The sequence below is a fragment of the Poromitra crassiceps genome, assembly GCF_964638095.1.
Source record: "Poromitra crassiceps genome assembly, chromosome: 1".
Classification (NCBI taxonomy): Eukaryota; Metazoa; Chordata; class Actinopteri; order Beryciformes; family Melamphaidae; genus Poromitra; species Poromitra crassiceps.
The window spans coordinates 61733838-61748692 of NC_139623.1; the positions used below are offsets into that span (position 1 = coordinate 61733838).

A 14855-nucleotide genomic window follows, 5' to 3' on the forward strand; every position below is an offset into this window, starting at 1 on the left:
TCTAAAGTGCAATCCCAGTCTAAATCCAAGTGTAAATTAAAATGCAGATCTCAAAGATAACAGTAAATGTGACCTCAAGTCACGACGAGATCCTATCTGAACTACAATTGAGACGGCAAAGTATTTCTTGGGTGAGGTAAAGCTGTAGCCTATTCTGTTGAGCCTTCACATTGTTCAAAACAAAGTTCAAATACAGGACAGAAGAGGGATTTAGTCATGTCATAAGGCATCATGTCATAACCAAACTAAATGCACCAATTTTCAGAAAGACTGCTCGTCACATGGCAGAGAAGAGCGAGGGACCTCAAGAACATCAGGGGATTTAATTGTGTCTGTCAGTGTGAAAGTGTGCCAAAGTAAAACAGTAAACATAAAACAGTATGAAAGTAAACAGCTCAGTGCTTCACTTCTATTGTCAGATATACAGTATATAAACATGACGAAACGCAGGGGGAACTTGATATTGATTTATCTGACATTATATGGTAAAGGAGTCTGTCTGTGGTACAACTTTGCTCAGTTCATAGCAGACACCAGCTGATCCAGTTTAAAGTCACTCACCGTCTGCACTATTCTAAGCATAAGTTGCACAGGATCTACCCTTCCGTCTCACCACTGTGTGTCAGGTGTCAGAGGGCACTCTGTCTCATGCTTTCTGGTTCTGCCCTTCACTGACAGGATTATGGGCCAAAATATTTGACTGGTACTCTTAAGGCCTACAAAATAACCCTTCAGCCGGAGGCAGAACTCGCCATCTTTGGCTGCCCGTAGTCCTCTCTGAACTTCCCGACAGCTGTGCAACAGTCTCTGACACTGGGGACAATTGTTGCCAAAAAAATAATTTTGAAGGAATTGAAGTCCCCCTCGTCACCTCCTTTTCAATTGTGGTTGATGGACATGATCTCTATTATACGGATGGAGAGGCTCAGGTTCCTGAGAACCAACTCAATTAGAACATTTCTAACGATCTGGGACCTGTTTCTAGCCGACCTCGATGAGGTTAGGGGGCGATGGGTGACTCGCCTGGGCTGGTTTCTCAAGGACCCCTCGTGCAGGATCCCATGTATATTTCTTTTAAGCACATATGCGCCTTATGTGGCTGGTAGCACCACGTTGTGATATTGAATGTTGATGTTTGTATGTTTTTTCTTTCTTTTCTTTTCCTGTGCCTGTTTGTTTTGTCTTGTTTGTGTACTGCTCTATTCATTTTTTTTTTAAATAAAATATTGGAAAAAACAAACTTGATGAAACAGCTTGATGAAACGAGGCAGCTTGATTCAAACAAGATCACGATGACACCACAAATCCATCTTGTCACGCTGCAGCCTATTGGTTTGAATCTGAAGCACCAGTGGTTCTGCACCAATCAGCATCCTGTGAGGCAGCAATGGGCGGGCTTTAGGTGTAACGCCAGCGAGAGCGAGACCGTGATAGATGTGATGAGACCGTGATAGATGTGATAAGCAGATGGTTCATCCAATCACCTACCAGGTATTTTTTGAAAGTGCCCGCCCTTTGAAACAGATTTTCAAGCGACTTGTTCCTAGATGGTTATGTGAAAACAAAGCATCTGGCAGCGTCAGGTTATAATGAAACAGGAATAGTTAATAACTGAGAAAGAGTATGCGTGCCAGGTATTTGCACCAACTGGTACGACCAAACTGGAACTGTGTAGTAGTTGAGTGTCTGGCTTCATGCCTCTGTCACAATAGCGTGATCCTCCCACGCGCTACGTCCTGCCGGTGAAACTCCTCACTGTCAGGTTAAAAGAAGCGGCTGGCACATGTATCGGAGGAAGCATGTGCCAATCTACGGCTCTCCTCAGATCGGCAGAGGCGGTGGAGCAACAACCGGGACAGCAGGGGGAATTGGCCAGGCCAACAACAATCAATTGGGGAGAAGATGGGAGAAAGGCAAAAGAAGAAGATGATGATGATGATTGGGGGTGCTGCACCTTCTGAGTGTCGATGTCCTGACGGATGTCCCCCATCTCCTTGTTGATCTTCTCTTTGTGCTTCTCAGCCTCATGGAGCTGGGTGTTGGTTACCTGAAGCTCAGTCTCTTTTTGCTGTAACAATAGTCAGAGTCAATAAAGTTATTCAATCTTAATAAAAAGTCAGTCAATCCAACACAACTCAAGTTGAACACCTGCAGCGAATATCAAAAGGAGACACTGACAAAGTTGATCAAAGCAAAAAGAAAGATGGTGTTTCGATGTAAATGAAGATGATACACACTGCAAGATCTCCTGTTTATGCCAAATTGTTAGTTCAACGTAATGTCCATTACAAAATTACCCATCATGAATTAATCCTTATTATTAGGCAGGCAGGCAGGCAGACCGATCAATATAATGGCCTATATTTTACCTCTTTGTATTCCTCCTTGCCTTCCTCAATGTATCTGCTGATGTCTTTTTCCAAGGTGATGATGGTCTTCCCTTTGTCTTTGATGGCATTGATCTGTCAAAGACACACAAGTTAGAACATTGATCTGTCAAAGACACACAAGTTAGAACATTGATCTGTCAAAGACACACAAGTTAGAACATTGACTGAATAACGACGAGTAGAGTGAAAATTAAATGAAAATGAGTGTGCACAATAACCACAGCATTCATTGTGTGGTATGACAATAATTGTAATTTCTAGGAGGAGAATGAAGTTAAAGGAGAAAAGAAAAGTTTATTTAAGTGCTTCTAACCTAACCTAATCTATTTTACCACTTGTTTTTTTCCCCCATTTCATTTGTTGCCGAGGATCTGTTGGGTGTGAGACCAGGATCACTACGTTGACATAGTTGGGGTATGCCCAATCTTCTAAATGTTGAAATTCTCATGTTAGTATATAATGTGCCCCAATATCCCCCCGAGCACATCCGGCTCAACAACAGGCCAGAATCCCCCCACTGACATGACCCCCCGCCGACGCCCATCTTTCCGCATTGTTTGTGTCTTCTGACTACTGCTGACTACCAAGTCAAAGTCTGCACATGTAATCCGATATTCTAGCCTGGTAAACCAGCCGGTCACGTGAACTCACATTTGATTTGATTTTTATTTGTCTCAAACAAGCACAAGCATAAAAACAGGCAGTATATGTAAAAATAAAAACAGGTACACAGTGATAAAGTGCAAGTTCGAGAAGGGGCTGAAGGAAGCAAAGCTTATCATGTACAGCCCCCACTTACATTGTCATAGACGATCCATAAGAACATACATACGGTAATCCATAAATCTGTAACATCTTTAAAAATGAAACATTAAACTTTAATATTTAAAAAAAAAAATGTATAAACATACAAAACTAAATAAATCCTTTCTAAAAAAATGATATATATGAAGTATAAATTAGCTGACCAGTTCTTTATAGCTGACCAAGAGTGATTGTTTGCATTTGCGTTTAAATAGTTTTAAGTTAGTGCACATGTTTGTGTCCTCATCTAGTTTGTTCCACAGTTTGACACCACAGACAAAGATGCACATACTTTTCACAGTTGAATGGATGGTAGGTTGTTTAAAATGGTGCTTACCTCTTAAATTGTATTTACCCTCTCTAACCGTGAACATCGTTTGGATGTTACTTGGTAATAAGTTATTTGAGGCTTTAAACAGAAACTGTACAGTTTTGAAATTAACTAGGTCTCTGAATTTTAAAATACCCGATTTAAAAAACAAAGGACTTGTATGATCAAGGTACCCAGCATGATGAACCATCCTAATGACTCTTTTTTGTAAAGTGCAAATCTTTTGTAAAGTGCTTTTGTATGCATTTCCCCATACCTCAACACAATAGGACAAATATGGATCAATAAGTGCACAGTCCCAAAAAGTGGATCCGCTGTGGAGATAATGCTTTGTTATGCAGTGGCCTGGCCTGGTGTTAGCTGGGCTGCTGGAGCCTGGGGCCGGCCTGGAGGTAGCTGGGCTGCTGTAGCCTGGAGCCGGCCTGGTGGTAGCTGGGCTGCTGGAGCCTGGGGCCGGCCAGGTGTTAGCTGGGCTGCTGTAGCCTGGGGCTGGCCTGGAGGTAGCTGGGCTGCTGTAGCCTGGGGCTGGCCTGGAGGTAGCTGGGCTGCTGTAGCCTGGAGCCGGCCTGGTGGTAGCTGGGCTGCTGGAGCCTGGGGCCGGCCAGGTGTTAGCTGGGCTCCTGTGGCCTAGGGCCGGCCTGGTGGTAGCTGGGCTGCTGAAGCCTGGGGCCGGCCTGGTGGTAGCTGGACTGCTGTAGCCAGCCTGGAGGTAGCTGGGCTGCTGTAGCCTGGAGCCGGCCTGGTGGTAGCTGGGCTGCTGGAGCCTGGGGCCGGCCTGGTGGTAGCTGGGCTGCTGGAGCCTGGGGCCGGCCAGGTGTTAGCTGGGCTGCTGTGGCCTAGGGCCGGCCTGGTGGTAGCTGGGCTGCTGAAGCCTGGGGCCGGCCTGGTGGTAGCCGGACTGCTGTAGCCTGGAGCCAGCCTGGAGGTAGCTGGGCTGCTGTAGCCTGGCCTGGCAATAGTTGGAATTACTGGTGCGTAGATCCGGTTTTAGTCACAGATATTACTTCAGTGTGGTAAAAAGAGACTTTAAAACCACCCGTGAAGCTTTTCATGTGAGAAATATTTGAGGATTAAGATGATATTCTGCAGATTGTTCTCAATAGGTTTCACAGTGCAGCAGCACTGTCAGCCATCTTGTCATCTCTCACTAGCTCAATTCTACAATTAAGATGACACATTTCATTTCGTACTTCATTTCCGTCTGGCCTCAGGCCCTGGGAGGGCTTACGCAGAAACTGAAAGCGTACGAGCCAATCAGCGACCCGCCTCGTAGTTGACATCATAACCGGCCAATCAGGAATGCCACTAGTAAAACAATAATGGCTGCCTCCTTGCTTCGAAGAGTAATGTCAACGTTCGTCAAGTTTAAACGGCCATAAAGTGCAGTTATTGCAGAAATAGACTCAATAACAATTAACTCATTGAGTGGCAGCCACTTTTGGAAAACGGATGCTCCCAGTGCCAGAGTTTCAGAGCGTTTTCATTGATTTCTCGAGGCCCACAGAATATTGTGTGATATTACTATGTAAACACCGAACACGCCCAAAGAACGATGAGTCTATTGTATCATCAGCAAAAAAAAGTTTATTGATATCATTTTCCGTTCTTTAGTTATCAGCCGGAGAAGATAGGTGGATTTCAGCAAAAACACACGTTTCAATTTAGAAGCTGAGATAATGAGCCTTTTGTGAAATGAAGCATTTCAAGCACATCACTGACTCTGAAGCTAATATTTTCTGATGTAATGACACCTCAAAAATAATTTCCTTCAATAAAACAGTGAAACAAAGGAATTTTGTTTGGCCAAATAATATTTTTTAGCTGCAACCAGCAGCGCTGGCCCCTGCGTGCGCAGACCCTACACCTTCTTGCTGGTCTTGATTTACTGCTGGTGGGCATCAGATATTCTAGCTTGTTTGCCTGTCTCTGTCCATCGAGCCTGCTGTCTGGGTCTGTGTTTACTGACAATGGTTGTATGCTGCCCTGCGTGCCCCACCCCCCTCCTCCTCCTCCGTGGGAGTGTCTCTGGTGGCTCTGCTGCGTTTGCTCTGCACCCCGCTTTTTCACAGCGTGTCGCTGGCTCCCAGCTGAGAATAATGTAACTTTTCAGAAAGACGCTGGTGTCGGCAACTAAATCATATGGATGGGCTATCGCAGCGGACACGGAGGGGCTCAATTGTGGCAGCAGATTGGCTGCTGCAGGCACAGCTAACGTTATGCTTCATGCATATCGATGCATACGGATGCGATTTCCGTTTCCCCATGACTTCTTCTCTGTTTTTTCCCCCCTTTCTGTAATCTGGAGAGCACTGTTGCCACCTAATGGGTCTGTAAAATAGCTTTTACACATTCAACATCCACCATACTTTCACAGGAGATGGATCAGGCTTTAATCCACGTCCCACCGTCAAAAAACGCAATTGACGACTTTAGTCGTCATTGGCACTGAACGTTACTATTTGAATTGACGACTATAGTCGTCATTGGCACTCAATGAGTTAAACAAGTACAGGAGTTTTTCGGCGGAAAATATGTTTTTGCCGTTCTCCCGAGTGGATTTGTGTTTGACTGGATCCAACACTGATTGGCTGAAGGAGTTGTCTGTCAAGGCAAGTACACCCGCCCAACTTCCACCCAAGCAAACACTGGGAGAAAGCTTGAGGCCAGACGGAAAGGAAGAACGTGAATCTGAAATCTGTATCTTGACCCTGACAATGAGCAGATCTGTTTGACACATGTTGGTCAGTTAATCTGTATCTTGACCCTGACAATGAGCAGATCTGTTTGACACATGTTGGTCAGTTTTTTCTCTCTTCTTCACCCCCGTAATTATTGTACCGGTTTTGGCTTTTTTGAACATAATGATTCATAGACACAATTTTAAAAGTGAATTTTTCACCACAAAGTATCTCCACTGGTTATATATGTTTTTGGCCGGTGTGTGCGCATGCGCCACGGCGGCCTGTCATCTCCACTCGTCCATACAATTTGCTTGCCCGACCTGGGGACAACCTGCGTGCCCATCTGGTCTGGTCGTCCCACTGGTCACCGCTGTACGGCGCTGTACCCCACTTTCAAGTTGTTGCCATGGTAAGTGTATGCCACTACTGCATTAATGGCCGTGTGTCCACTGAGCTTCTTTTCCACAGCTCCAGCTTCTTCAGTTTTCCAGTTGCTTCCAATGATGACAGAGCGTGTATAGAGAAAGTTGTGCACTTGTGCGCCAAGGCAGCGCTGGCGTCCCACAGCTGAGATAACGTTGTTTTCATTCTGCTTAATTCATTGCATATTGCGGGCAGACCAGCATGTTAACTTGTTAGCTGGTAGCTATCAAGCTAGCTCCAGCTGCTGAGCTAACGTTCTTTTCAATCTGCTTAATTGCATATTGTTAGCGACCAGCGTTCTTCCAGCATTTACTTGCTGTCTGCTCCTTGCGCCCGGCTAGCAGGGTAAGTCCAACGTGCCAGAAAACCACAAAATAAACAATGATGCTGATGATGCTGATAAGAATAAAATTATATTAGGGATATATGATTCAGTTTCAGTTGTTCTAGCCTCATAGTCTCGTAGCCTATATGGACGACTGAAGTTTATTTATCCACCTTTTTTAGATAAGAGCACGATGTGAGAAAACTGCCTCAGAAATTAGTTTATCCACTTTTTTGACCAGAAAATAAAGAGCTGCATGACGTTTAGAATTGATGAACGGTAGGTTCATTTAACACAAGCCAAGTAATGTTAAGCCTTTTTTTAGGCTACATTTTCCCCTCCAGATAACATCCCATTCCGCAATCATCCTATGAGAAACATAATAATATAATGTTTCTCATAGGTAAAGCGTGCACATATTATGTGCACGCTTTACCACACCGGCCATATGCTAGGTTTCCACCTAGCCTTGTTTCCAAACTAACAGCTTCTGGTCCTTTGTCCTCAGGTTGGAAGGGAGACAGAAAACAGGAGAAAAGAAAAAAGTGAGAAGAAAAGAAAAGAAAGAAAAGTGTGGCAGTGCACACCCTCTCCTGCGTTTCCTCCTGCCTCTGTCTCCTGCGTGCCACCAGCTCCTGTTTCTCCTGCTGCAGCTTATCCAGAGCAGCAGACATAGGGGACAGCTGCTCCTTCGCCTCCTGGTTGGATGCAGAGACAAGTGGGGAAGAACACAAAGTATTTATCAAGCCCTGTTTTTACCATGGCGCCCTCTAGCAGAGCCGTGGTCATTTTAGGGTGAGTCAGTCAGTCCTGGACACTTACTGAGGTGTCCGCGTTGGCACAAATTCCCGTGAGTTGGTACATCACAGAGACATCAAATTGGGCCCAATGACAGATATTGGTAAGCATTACTAGCTCCAGAAATATTTCCCCAATCGGCCTGATGGGGGCACTAATAGTTAAAGGTTAAAAAAATGTCAGACTTTGAAAGGCCATAACTTCCCTTGACTTGAAAAGTCAGATTTTCACGAAACTTTTGTACATTTACCTCAAGGTCGGCCTGGAAAGTTTGAGAAATTTTTAAAGTTCTGAAAAACAAATTTTTAACATCTCCTTGACAGCACCACCCTTTTTTTTATGTAGTATCGACATACCCATATCATTACAATTTGTTAAAAAGTTGTGATATTTATTTACTGTCGTTTTGAAGATATTAATTTTTACATTTGTGAGAGGGTGTGACCTGTCAGCTAAATTGCCATAATTCCATGACCGATACAAATCCCAAACTAGAACGACCGCACCGTGGATTTATGCATCCGCCATTAGTTCATTCTTGAGTCCAAATCGCCATTTGAGGCAAATTGGAAGAAATTATGTCAAGGCGCTCCTGAGATGTTGCGTTACAGAGCTTGGAAATTGGGTGTGTGAGGTCACAGTGACCTTGACCTTTGACCTTTGACCACCAAAATGTAATCCGTTCATCCTTGCGCCCAAGTCAACGTTTAGGCCAAATTGGAAGAAATTCCATCAAGCCGTTCTTGATATCGTTTTAACGAATTTGGGAATGGCATTCGTGGGGTCGCAGTGACCTTGGCCTTTGACCACCAAAATCTAATCAGTTCATCCTTGAGTCCAAGTCGATGTTTGAGGAAAGTTTTATGAAATTCCGTCAAGGCGCTCTTCAGATATCGCGTTAACGAACATCAGACGGACGGACGGACAGACAACCCGGATCCATAATGCCTCCGGCCTGGCTATCGCCGGCGGAGGCATAAAAACTGTATGATGATGAAATTGCATGAAATTTGGTATGCATGTTCAGGGAGGCTGTACTAGTCAAACTACGTTTTGTCAACATCTGTGAAAGTGGGCTATTACTATTACTATGGTAATAGTCGGAACAGTTATGTGACATGTACTTTTTAGATTTTGGCATTGTCAATGTCAACAACAAATTTGCTTTGTTTGTTGTTTGCTGTCTTTCCTGCATCTAAATAGCTATTTTTATTCCCGTTTTCGCCAAATATCGTCATAATCTGATCCCTCAAGAACCACCACACTGATATTTCGCCAAAGGCTGTTTCCTGGAGTCACACAGGGATCAAATTACCTCAAACGTGATCTCGGTCACCAAGTCTCGTGAAGTCCCGCGATACTTTTCTGCCGACTGGCCAAGTACAGGAGGACGCTTTGCGGTGGTGGTTTTAGCGCAACCTATGTGGGGTTTGGCATAACCTTCGTTATTTCGAATCCCACATAGGTTACGCCAAACCCCACATAGGTTGCGCTAAAACCACCACCGCAAAGCGTCCTCCTGTACTTGGCCAGTCGGCAGGAAAGTATCGCGGGACTTCACGAGACTTGGTGACCGAGATCACGTTTGAGGTAATTTGATCCCTGTGTGACTCCAGGAAACAGCCTTTGGCGAAATATCAGTGTGGTGGTTCTTGAGGGATCAGATTATGACGATATTTGGCGAAAACGGGAATAAAAATAGCTATTTAGATGCAGGAAAGACAGGCTCACACTTGGCCCCAAGTCAGCTCCATTTTACAACTGACTTGGACGCTATTGATGTCAAAACAACGCTAGGACGGCCAGAAACGCCGCGGAGATCGCCTGGTGAGTGGCCAAATCATAATTAATGCCAGGAGATGGATCCAGGTTAAAAAAAAACGAAATTCTCCTTTAAGGACTGTATTTAATAAAGTGTACCCTGATGTCTCTGGTTAAGGACTGTATTTAATAAAGTGTACCCTGATGTCTCTGGTTAAGGACTGTATTTAAATACACTGTACCCTGATGTCTCTGGTTAAGGACTGTATTTAATAAACTGTACCCTGATGTCTCTGGTTAAGGACTGTATTTAATAAACTGTACCCTGATGTCTCTGGTTAAGGTCTGTATTTAATAAACTGTAGCCTGATGTCTCTGTTAAGGACTGTATTTAATGAACTGTACCCTGATGTCTCTGGTTAAGGACTGTATTTAATAACTGTACCCTGATGTCTCTGGTTAAGGACTGTATTTAATGAACTGTACCCTGATGTCTCTGGTTAAGGACTGTATTTAATGAACTGTACCCTGATGTCTCTGGTTAAGGACTGTATTTAATAACTGTACCCTGATGTCTCTGGTTAAGGACTGTATTTAATGAACTGTACCCTGATGTCTCTGGTTAAGGACTGTATTTAATGAACTGTACCCTGATGTCTCTGGTTAAGGACTGTATTTCGGTGGTAAACTCCACACTCTGCTCCTCCAGCTGCTGCTGTTTCTGCATGTCGCTGCTGAGCTGGAGTTTCTCTGCCCGAGTCTCATTCACCGCACTTTTCAGTGTCTGGATCTGATCTTGCTGGTCCTGGATCAGTTTACGTTTCAGCTCCATCTTGCTGGATGCTGCAAGGACATGCAGAGAGACACAGACAGCTCATTTTACACTTGCTTCAGGTTCCATCCCCCCCCCCACCCCCGTCATATTACCAGCAACGCCAACTGTCTTGACAGTCTGTGTGAGCCCTTCCCCTATGTCGATGCCTGAATGTATAGGACTGTGCAATATGCTAAGTGGAATGTATATAGAGTGTACAAGAGTGTATAGAGGAAAAAACATGACACTAGTGCTGCACGATTTGGGGGAAAGGTGCGATTAGCGATTATGGTGGACAATATTGCGATTTGCGATTGTGATTGCGATATAATAAACAAATGGTATCTAGGGATGTGCGGGCATGAGTTTTTGACGGTATGATAACCTTGGACAAAAATACCACGGTTTCACATATCACAGACTAAAATACATGAAATATGTTACAATTTTAAATATATTAAAACTAAAAAAATAAAACAATTTGAAATAAAATTATCTTTACAAAAAAATAAAACATTTTGAGACATTTGCCTGTCCCAAACATGTAAAAAAGAAACACCAGACAAATAGAAACTGCACTGTGTTACAGCACATAGAAGATGGCTCAGCAAAGTTGCAAAGTTAGTTACATGTCTGTCCAGTAATACTAATGATACACCCCGTTTATTTATTTTGTAGCGACAGATGGCCTTAAACGCCACACTCACGTGACGCTTCTTGAGAGAGAGAGGTGAGGTAACGTGCAGCTGCAGACTTTTAACGAGGGACCATGAAGGCATCATGTGACAGGCTAGTTAGCTAGCCTGGAGGTGATGCTGCCAGTGCTGGCAGCTGCGACAGTGTTTTGCTGCTATCAACCTTGTTAATCTCGTTATATTCTTCATCACAGCGGGTCATCCCCACTGCGCACTTAATCGCGCACTAGTTCTGCATAAGCACCTGCAGCTCTCTCCTTATTTTACTGACATTCTCACTAATCACACGGCTGTTTACATGCGTTTCTGAACGAACGGCTAGCTAGTTATTAGCATAGCTTGCTGTTAGCGATCATGGATGTTCTCTCTCTCCCTCTCGGTAGATAATATGTAACCTTGCTGCACATAACATTACTTATTTGCGAGAGTCCATGGGAGAAGTATCCCGCTAGTATTGATGCCCAGAGTGATGGCAGAGAAACGTGTGTTTGCTGCGTCGCGTGTAACGTTAGTTTAGAGGAGGCTCTCACACACACTAGAGCTGGGCTACCCGGCCCGTCGGACTCGGAACCCGAACCCGGCCCGACTTACGGGCCGGGTTCGGACAGAAACATTGAAGTCGCGTTCGGGCTCGGGCCGGGCTCGGTCACGTAATCAGTCACTTGTTTTTGCCTTCAAATAAAATCTATCATCAGCTCCTGAGCTAATTTACTACGTTAATGAAAGCACCTGAAGGCATCGAATGAAACACGCCCAGACATGCACTCTGCTGCTCTGCCCGGAGTCAGCTGCGTGTCGGCTCAGCGCTGGTGTCCGTGCAGTACTTCTTTCAGCGATGTGGGACTGTGTGGGCAGTGCACGGCACGCACGAATTAGGCTGTTTGGTGCTTTGCTTTGTACATTACGTATTAATCATTGACTGCTTTGAATTACGAGGACTGATTTTGCTTTGGGATTATATAGGGCTGTTTATAGGCTGGACAGACTGCGCTCGCTGCGCTCGGAGGGGGAAAAAAAAATCAGGGAAGGGGTTCGGGCCGGGCTCGGACAGATTATCAATTGACACCTGTCGGGCCGGGCCGGGCTCGGCTAATAATGTGACGGGCTCGGTCGGGTTCGGTAAGGAAAATTCAGCCCGAGCCCAGCTCTAACACACACACACACTCAAAAAGACGTGAAAAAAAAAAAAAAATCGCACACTTTTGCGGTTATGTAATCGCACGTGCTGACATCGCGATTGCGATTGCGATTGGATTAATCGTGCAGCACTACCTGACACTAGACACTTTTACTTTTCTTTTATTACCTCATACTTTTAAACACCAGACACTTTTACCCTTTATTACCTCGTTACTTTTATACCTTATTTTTATTCCTTAACTTATTGTCTTGTCTATACGCACCTAGGGGATTGCTTCAATTTCGTTGTTCTTAAACTTGTTTTGTGACAATGACAAATAAAGCTCATTCATTCATTCTCAGATTAAATGCCTGATAATTTCCTACAATTGAAAAAAAATGTCTTGTTCTTTTCAGTCCACATGACTCTGTGTATAATCTGCAGTCAACACGGGAACTTGGCCTCAAATGTTTTGTGTCTGTGTGCGTGAGAGAGAGAGAGAGAGAGAGAGAGAGAGAGAGAGAGAGAGAGAGAGAGAGAGAGAGAGAGAGAGAGAGAGAACACAATAGAGAGTCAAAGTTGACATCATGTCCTGCTTCAGCACCAGATACCTTTCATCCACCATTTATTTTCCCATAGACATTTTGTAAAATGCTTACAAAACATAGTTTTTACTTGGTCAAACCAAACAATTCAGCTATATTTAGAAACAGGAGAGACCATAGAACATGTCACAAAAATAAATTAATAAATTAATAATAATACGATTTTTTGGGGGGGACCCGAGTGAAATGTTCTATGGTTTCTAAATATAGCTGAATCGTTTGGTTTGACCAAGTAAAACTATTTTTATAAGCATTTTAAGAAATGTCTATGGGAAAATAAATGGCGGATGAAAGGTCTCTGGTACGCATGCTGAAGCAGGAAGTGACGTGGACTTTGGCTCTCTATTCTCCAAACTCCTCTACCAGGGCAACATTCTAGATAACAGAGAATCTGATTTGGGGGTTTCATCATGTCCAGGAAGCTGCACACTAAGGTACTACTAAAGTTCAACATCACTTTATCACTTTGAAGGCCATGATCTATAAACCTGGTTGTCAAATGTTTATGTAATTTCTTGTTTTGTTAAATGTCTTCTTAAAGCAAAGATGGGGAACAGTGGATCTTGTTTTTCCTCATGTGTTCATGTATGTGTGTGTGCGCATTTCAATCATGAGAGACCAGAGGGTAAGGTTAATCAGCAAGCTTTATTAAAGTATGGCATGGCGATGAGATTCATGGCCTGAAGCGGTATGGCATTAATTCTGATGGCGTGGCAGCATGGCAACTGATTCTTTGGCGTAGTGACTCCGTGGCAAGATGCCTCTCTTCTTGAGGCGGGAGGGCATCTGCTCGGGCTAGAATAGAGAACCCCCGGCGTAGTGACTCCGTGGCAAGATGCCTCTCTTCTTGAGGCGGGAGGGCATCTGGCGTAGTGACTCCGTGGCAAGATGCCTCTCTTCTTGAGGCGCCCCCCCCCGTAGGGGATTCTTCAGGAGTCAATACATTGGTGGTGGACTGGGGAGGTGGGTGGGGTGAAACGCGGCTTCCAGAGAGGGAATTAGATCAGCTTAGTGTAGCGGCTAGAGGACAGGGACCAAGGACGGTGGTGTGCCCGGCGTGGCTATAAATACTGCCGCGTCATAGCCTCGGTACTGACGACATTAACGCCGTCACCTAGGCAAGTGCGTCACGCGGACGTCACGCTGGGATTACTGCACTGACGACATTAGCGGCGTCACCTAGGCAAGTGCGTCACGCGAACGTCACGCTGGGATTACTGCACTTGTCGTCACGCTAGGATTACATGTGATGATGTGGTCGCTATGTCACTAGATTACGTGTGGCGTGTGGCAGCGTGTCTGGTCTTCATCTTGAAACTAGGTCGAGACCATCATTTCAATCATGAGAGACCAGAGGGTAAGGTTAATCAGCAAGCTTTATTAAAGTATGGCATGGCGATGAGATTCATGGCCTGAAGCGGTATGGCATTAATTCTGATGGCGTGGCAGCATGGCAACTGATTCTTTGGCGTAGTGACTCCGTGGCAAGATGCCTCTCTTCTTGAGGCGGGAGGGCATCTGCTCGGGCTAGAATAGAGAACCCCCGGCGTAGTGACTCCGTGGCAAGATGCCTCTCTTCTTGAGGCGGGAGGGCATCTGGCGTAGTGACTCCGTGGCAAGATGCCTCTCTTCTTGGGGCGCCCCCCCCCGTAGGGGATTCTTCAGGAGTCAATACATTGGTGGTGGACTGGGGAGGTGGGTGGGGTGAAACGCGGCTTCCAGAGAGGGAATTAGATCAGCTTAGTGTAGCGGCTAGAGGACAGGGACCAAGGACGGTGGTGTGCCCGGCGTGGCTATAAATACTGCCGCGTCATAGCCTCGGTACTGACGACATTAACGCCGTCACCTAGGCAAGTGCGTCACGCGGACGTCACGCTGGGATTACTGCACTGACGACATTAGCGGCGTCACCTAGGCAAGTGCGTCACGCGAACGTCACGCTGGGATTACTGCACTTGTCGTCACGCTAGGATTACATGTGATGATGTGGTCGCTATGTCACTAGATTACGTGTGGCGTGTGGCAGCGTGTCTGGTCTTCATCTTGAAACTAGGTCGAGACCATCATTTCAATCATGAGAGACCAGAGGGTAAGGTTAATCAGCAAGC

The 14855-nt window shown here is 45.1% G+C and overlaps 1 protein-coding gene across 2 annotated transcripts in view; it reads right to left on the bottom strand.

Annotated features, from left to right (window-relative positions):
* The window catches only part of rad50 (RAD50 homolog, double strand break repair protein), a 102690-nt gene that overhangs the window by 22110 nt on the left and 65725 nt on the right, over positions 1-14855 (bottom strand). For both annotated transcript variants that reach the window (XM_083644108.1, XM_083644109.1), the window contains exons 18-21: positions 10163-10356; positions 7542-7652; positions 2370-2462; positions 1955-2068 (exon numbers count right to left, since the gene is read on the bottom strand). In XM_083644108.1, the coding sequence (XP_083500234.1) occupies positions 1955-2068; positions 2370-2462; positions 7542-7652; positions 10163-10356 (512 nt within the window). The remainder of the gene's footprint in view (positions 1-1954; positions 2069-2369; positions 2463-7541; positions 7653-10162; positions 10357-14855) is intronic.